At 38.6% G+C, this 6,913-nt stretch overlaps 1 protein-coding gene across 1 annotated transcript; it reads right to left on the bottom strand.

Moving 5' to 3' along the window:
• Positions 1-412: 412 nt before the first annotated feature.
• On the bottom strand, positions 413-6,635 carry LOC103035065 (helix-loop-helix protein 2). Its single transcript, XM_007259048.4, has 2 exons — positions 6,074-6,635; positions 413-3,798 (listed from the first exon to the last, which is right to left on the bottom strand). Exon 2 carries the CDS (start codon positions 3,746-3,748, stop codon positions 3,380-3,382), a length of 369 nt encoding a protein of 122 aa, XP_007259110.1. The 5' UTR covers positions 3,749-3,798; positions 6,074-6,635; the 3' UTR covers positions 413-3,379.
• Between the last annotated feature and the right edge of the window lie 278 nt (positions 6,636-6,913).

The raw sequence follows: 6,913 nt of genomic DNA on the forward strand, positions 1-6,913 counted from the left end.
TGTTTCCCACGGGAGGTGCCAGACGGCCAGTAATTTGGTTGTCTTGGCTCGTCTGGAGTAACACCTGCCCCCTCTCTGGGGAAACGGCCTTTCAGCCAAGAGGGAAGACGAGGAGCAAACACTCGCCGGGCAAAAATCACACTCCTGAGCTCCACACGTCGACTGACCACCACTTTCGCTTTACGTTTGCTTCTTCTAATCTGTTTGTGGAGCTGAGCTGCACAATCTAATCACATGATACGACTACAAACAGTGCAAGATCAATGGACCATTGTCAAGTCCTTATGGAAATGGGTTATTTTCCAATAACACTTAAATATATAGGAGCCTCAAGAATAATGATTTGGTGGGAAGTCCCACTATTTAAATTGTGTGCCTTAAATACTGAGAATATCCAGTAGAGTCAACAAGATAAATGGGATTTTTTTATTTAGACATTTTTTGTACAATGATGACATTATATGGAGTTCTACAGAAAATATAAGATAATCTGTAAATTCACAACAGAAAATCTGTGTAGCATCGAAATGTCAGGCAATCAGTTAAGTTGCTACAGAATTTTACACTATCTATAAAGTTTCTACAAAAAATCTGACAATCTGTAAAGCTGCAACAGAAAATGAGAAAGTCTGTGTAGTAACAAAATTTAAGACAATCTATAAGTTAAGAATTGTAGACCAAAGTTTTCACACAAAAAATCAATTTGTAAGGTTGCTACAGAAAATTAACAATCTGTAAATTTGCTACAGATTTTTAGGCAAACATAAAGTTTCTACACAAAATAAGACAATCTGTAAAGTTGCTACAGAAAATTAGTTAAAGTTGCTAAAGTGAATGACACAATCTGTACATTTGATACAGATTTTTATAGAATCCCTAAAGTTCTTACAGATAATTAGATCTGTAAATTTACTACAAAATTTAAGACAATCCATAAAATTACTACAAAAACATGAGGCAATTCATAAAGTTGCTCACTAATACATTTGTGTTAGTTGGATTGGATCCTTGGTTGCTGTTTTTGTTAATACACTGACAAGAGAAAGGGTTGCACAGGTAATCAAATGCAACGTTTGAAATCCAGCTGCTCTTATTGGCGTAGAGTGATCCGTTTATCTGGTCTGTGAACCAAACCCATATTGGCCACCTTGAAGGCAGTGTTGTTACCCACTACACTACCCAATTAAAGTTCCGAAGTTTTAAAATCAAATCACACATATCCACCACACATAGTTCTTGTTTCTCATTAGTAAACAGGAAAAAGACTTGAGTCATTTGTCGGTTTCTCTTATTATTGTTTTATTTAAAAAAAAACAACTCACCAGTAAAATATGAAAAAATGCTTTTGTTTAAAAACCAGCTGTCACAGCAACTCTACTACAAAATATGTGCATAAAGCAATAAGGGCACAACCCTGAAAAGACGAGAATTCTTTGGATAGCAAATATTTTTCCCCCACTATAAAATAACTTATTGTAATTATCTGTCTCAGTGCGGAAATGAATACACAAATAAAAATATTTTAAACAGCGACACATGAACATCAACAAATCAAACATACAAACAAACAATAAAATAAAGATCAGACTTAAGATGTCATATTTGGTCACATCAGGAAGTGTTTTCTTTACTTCCTCTGTCCTTTCCTTAGTAAATATCCTCTCATAGACCAGTAAAAACACAGTTAAACACATATTTGTTTAGGTTTGTGTTCCTCCTTCGTGTGTTTCCATACTAGTTCCGAATTTTTCTTTCTATATGTTCATGTGTTTCTCTTCAAATGGCCATAACTACAGAGCAGCCTTAAGGTTTGTTTTTGTTTTTAGCACTAAGCTAGGCTACTTCTGTTCTGTGGGCTATGGTCACGGGCTAAGGACAGACCTCTGAGGAAAATCAGTTCTCATAATAGCCTATCTCTAATTTCATCACAAAATATATCCAATATAAATAAGTAAACACTGAAAAAGTGCAGTTGGATTCTTTTAACATTTTTTCTTTTTTTTTCATGAAAAGTTGAATGTCACAGTCTAACACTTATGGTAACGTTGCTTCTGCAATAGGCTACGTACGAACACCCAGCATACTGTACATTTATCTAAAAACAACACTTTCTCAACAGAAAACGATAAATAAATAAAAACCGAAGCAAACTAAATAAATAATTTTATTAATAAATAATTAAATAAATCAATAAATAGTTTAAAAAAACAAATAAATAGATAAATAAGGATGGTTAAGGTCACAACGTTATATTTTAAGTGGCACTTATACGTATCTCGTTATTTTCCTGACTGGAAAAACTACTTGCTAGATCTACAGAGCAGCTAATCGGGATGGGGGAGCACTTATGCTCTTCATGTTGGCCGTCCTTCAATTTCACTTCAGTGCAACTGGTCATCTATAGAGCCCGCACTCTCCACTTTGTCCATACTGTTGTGGTCATCCGGGACTGCCGCAAAGAAGGTTAATTCCAGTGATTTTAAAGTCCCTTTTGGCTTTATTGCAACTTTCTTTTAACCCCCACATACAGCCAAGTTAGGGACCTCAGTCTTTTAAATGGTTTACGACTCTTGGAGTACTCACCATAGTTAAAGGGGACATTATATACACTCTAGTTCAGGGGTTCCCAAACTTGAACCTGGAGACCTGGGGACCCCACACTCTGCAAAACATCTAATCTAGCATTAATTAAAAAGCTTCCCATGTGCTGGATCAGGTAGCAACCTCCCCTTTTTTTTTAGATAATTTTATTTCTATTGTTTTCCCATTTTCTCCCCAATTTACACTGCTAATGGAATTGCTGCTGATGCAGCATTGCCAAGTTGCCAATTAGCTCGGAGGAAAGCGCAGCGACTCGGTTCCGATGCATCAGCTTACAGATGCCTCGTGCTGCAGACATCACCCTTGATGTGATGTGGGGAAAGAGCTCCATCAACCCACCTAGAGAGAGCAAGGCCAATTGTGCTCTCTTTCAGGGCTCTGGTAGCCGATGGCAAGCTACATGAACAAGATTTGCATCAGCGACCTCCTGATCTCCTGATCATAGTGGCAGTGCTTAGCCCGCTGGACCACTCCGAGCCATAGCAACTCCCTCTAAACATATGCAGAGCACCTGGGGCCCCCAGGACTGACTTCGGAAACCACTGTTCTGAGAGGATAACTCAAAGTCGCTAATACCTAAAGTTTGACGAACACTTGGGTGATAGCTATTATCAAGTGGTATCAAGCAGTATCAAACCTCCTGCACCACCAACAACAGCTCAGCTCTCACTCAAACACTGCAGAGTGAAGGGTAATAACCCCTACCCTCCCCAAAACCCCCCATACCCCCCAAAAACTGCAAAACAGGACGCCATTTTAAAACCACTCTTTTCCTGCTTTAAACGTCCAGGACGTGGTTCAGATAGGAGATGTAGCAGATGGCTAGTCTCAGGATTTCGATCTTGGACAGCTTCTTGTCTGGGGGCAGGGTGGGCAGCAGTTTCCTCAGCTCGCCGAAAGCCACGTTGAACGCCTCCACGCGGATCCGCTCTCGCGTGGCGTGAGCTGACCGGTACTTGGCGGTCGCGCGCCGCCGCCTCCGCTTCTCCTCGCGGGTCAGGGCCTGAGGAGCCAGCGGCCTCGGCTTGCCCTCTCCGTCCGTCGGCTCGTCCGAGAGGCAGCTGGCCTTGATGTCACCGAGCACGGTCTCGGCGTCCGACTGACTCCACGGCAGGTCGGGGTCGGTTTGGTCCGGACTCAGCATCATTTTTCCCCCTCAGAGAAGTTTCCCGCCAATTCTCAGTTCCACGGGACCACCTGAGGAAACACAGTGACCTCGCACCTTTAGCCAATAGAGTGTGAACAATTTAGCATTTTCAATTACAATCCATTTTACAATATTATTAATTTTAGCCTCAGGTGACAATATTTTAATAATGTCTGATAAAGACTCTCAACAATCAAAAAAGTTTCCCAGAAGCATCCTAAGAAAAAAACATTATTTCCTTGCCACTGTGGCTCACTATGTTCTGTTTTTTGTTTTATGTTTTATCAGATTTTTACCCTACTACCAGATTTCTGTAAAGCTGCTTTGTGACAATCACAGTTGTAAGAGGCACTATACAAATAAATTAGAGAATCTGAACAGAAGAGAGAGTAGTCAGTGTGATGCTTGTTCAACCATTTGTTTCTTAGGTAGTAAAATGCTTATGAGAAACCCTCAACATACTCCAACAAAAAGTGTAACATTCTGTGATCGTTTTAAAAGTTAAATATTAGACTAAATTTTAAGATAATAAATATTTAATATATTTAATATATTTATCAAAGAACAATTTTGTCATAATTTAGAATCCCTATTTGCTAAAAGCCGTAAGATATTCTTTCTATTTTTACAGCGTTGTAAAACGAATTGTTTCTTCTTTCTAATAATTATACTTTTTTAAACGTATTAAACCGCATGTTAAACAGCTGTGATATATTTTCTGTATTCCCTATAAGACTCTTGTGGGAAATATATAAAAAACAGTGGCGGGATTATTACAGTTAATATAAAGTAAAAGTCACTTGAAATGTTCATATGGGAAAGTCACGCAGTTCAATAAGACCAAGCACGTTCCAAAATTAGCATAATAATGTGAAATGTTTACGGTGCTACAATGACATTCATTCCAGCTCAGTACGTAAGGTTAATTCATCAAACCAGAGTCAGAGGCAGCCTGATCTGAGTTCTGTTGGTTTCCTTTGTTTGGATGGTTAAAACCCACCAGATGCTCAGCAGAGGTCCGTTTCTGTTGTTTACTTGTTGTGCCCTGAGGCCACGCAAATGAAACTTACTGCTGTGGGTTTAACCACATCTTCTAAGTCTCATCCAGCTCATTAACCGGCCTGTTAAAATACTCTGAAATATTGTTTGGCCATTTGAAGTGAAACAAATCAGCTATAACATATAAAAACGACATTAAAAATATTCAAATACTATTGTTAAAATTATATTCACTTAATAAATATATATATATCATTTTAAAATAAATATTTATCATGTGTAAATAATCAGTGTTTAATTCATAATTCCCTCCCTGTAATCTGTGACATCTGCGCTGCGCATTAATAAAGAAATACAACGCACAGGTAAATGAATATATTTTTCTGTAGAACGTGTTTTTTTATAGGCGTGTGTAAGCTGTCTTACCTCCCTCCCCCTGTTTCTATCCATATTGTTCCCCTCCACACAAAATGAGTGCAAATATGATAATTCTCGAGTCATGTTCCGTAATTAAAATCATCCATCTGTCTCACTATAAGGGTTTGGCTCGTGCTGCCTGACAGGACAAAACGGAACTGGAATAATAAGAGGCTCCAAAGGTTAACATCTGTTGGTGCAACTTCGGGGTTGGAGCTGCACAGGCTGCTTTACCAGCCTTTGACAGACCGAAAGCAACTTCACGTTATGAGCAGAATATAACAAACATAATAAATAATAGAACATATTTTATAAGAACCGTTTAGCTTGAAAATTGGCATGTTGGGATTTTATGATATATATACACGAGTCACGAGATTCAGCTCAGGTAGAAACACTTAAGCACTTAAAGAAGGCCAGGAATATATTTAAAAATAAATATACTGTATGAATAAATAAAAAATACATATTAAACAACTCTAAGCGATCCTCGAATAGTACCTCAAAATTAAGGCATTTACTTTTTTGTTATATGTTAATATTTAATATTGGGTGAATATGTCGTATTTTGTAATGTATTTAAAGAAAATAACGTTCACGTCAAATTTTGTGTAAATGTAAACAACAAATACATTTTTATTTTTTGTTTTAAATGTAGAACTTTGAACTAAATTTCATTAGGTGGAACAAATCAATTATTATTATTTAACATAACGCATTTTTTTATTTTCTGAGAAATATATATTTTATAGCTGTATATGTATAATCTGTAGCTAAGTATGTATAATGGTGTTTATTGGCATGGCAAGAAAAATGAAATTATTATTAATGCATTCTGTTTAATGAGTAATGCTTTCTGAAAAATATGAAAAATTAAAATATTAATATTCTAACTGTATTTCCACAAACCGTGATAAGCTGACAGGTCCAGAAAAGTGTGTCCCTAATGTCCTCCCTGCTGTCCAACTCTGGCTCCTAAGCGCACGCGGTTCCGTGGCTTCTTTTCTCCTTAAGCATCCTCCTCTTCCTCCTCACAGATCACTTCACTTATTTGCGGAGAATCCGACAACAGCCCTCCCTAAACCGGAGACCGGCCGCACTCTGACTGATCTGCCGCTCTTTATCGCGCTTTAATTAGCGGGGAAATCGTGCACGCGTGGCCTCGCGCAGATAGAGATCTCGATAAGCTGCTGTATCGTGACCTCCGGCTTCAGACAATAGAGATGGCAGCAGAGAGATTAGATGGAAAAGTGCAGAAATGTTGTCAGTCCTCCCGAACCGCGATGGCGAACTGGTCTAGGGGAGAAGCGCATCTATAAAAAAAGAAATCCTGAAGTGGAAGATCATTTCAGATTTTTTAAAATTTGTAATTTCGTTCACGTCTCTTCTGTTTAAGAGTCCGACTTTACAAAGATCGGACTGAAATCGCCTACGAGTTGCTGGTGAAGCGCTGTCCGGAATGACGGGGAGGTGGCATATATTTGTGGGGTGGTATTGTCTAACACCGCCCCTTCTAACATCACACCTCCCTCTATTTCTCCCTCCCTCCCTCTATCACACCCTCCTCTCCTCCTCCTCCTCCTTCTTCTTTTCCTCCAAGGTCCATGGACAGACAAGGATGCTGAGAAGAGATGGACAAAAACCCGAAGGGTTACTACAGCCAACCATTGTCCATCTACTACTGCTACCCCGACTATATTCATTAAACCAAGAAGTCAGAGTCAGAGAGAGAAAATAAAATAAATTTAT

Source organism: Astyanax mexicanus, chromosome 21 (genome assembly GCF_023375975.1).
Source record: "Astyanax mexicanus isolate ESR-SI-001 chromosome 21, AstMex3_surface, whole genome shotgun sequence".
NCBI lineage: Eukaryota > Metazoa > Chordata > Actinopteri > Characiformes > Acestrorhamphidae > Astyanax > Astyanax mexicanus.

Bases quoted from the DNA above. Each gene is read 5' to 3' on its own strand.
- LOC103035065 (XM_007259048.4), bottom strand. From the start codon at position 3,748: ATGATGCTGAGTCCGGACCAAACCGACCCCGACCTGCCGTGGAGTCAG.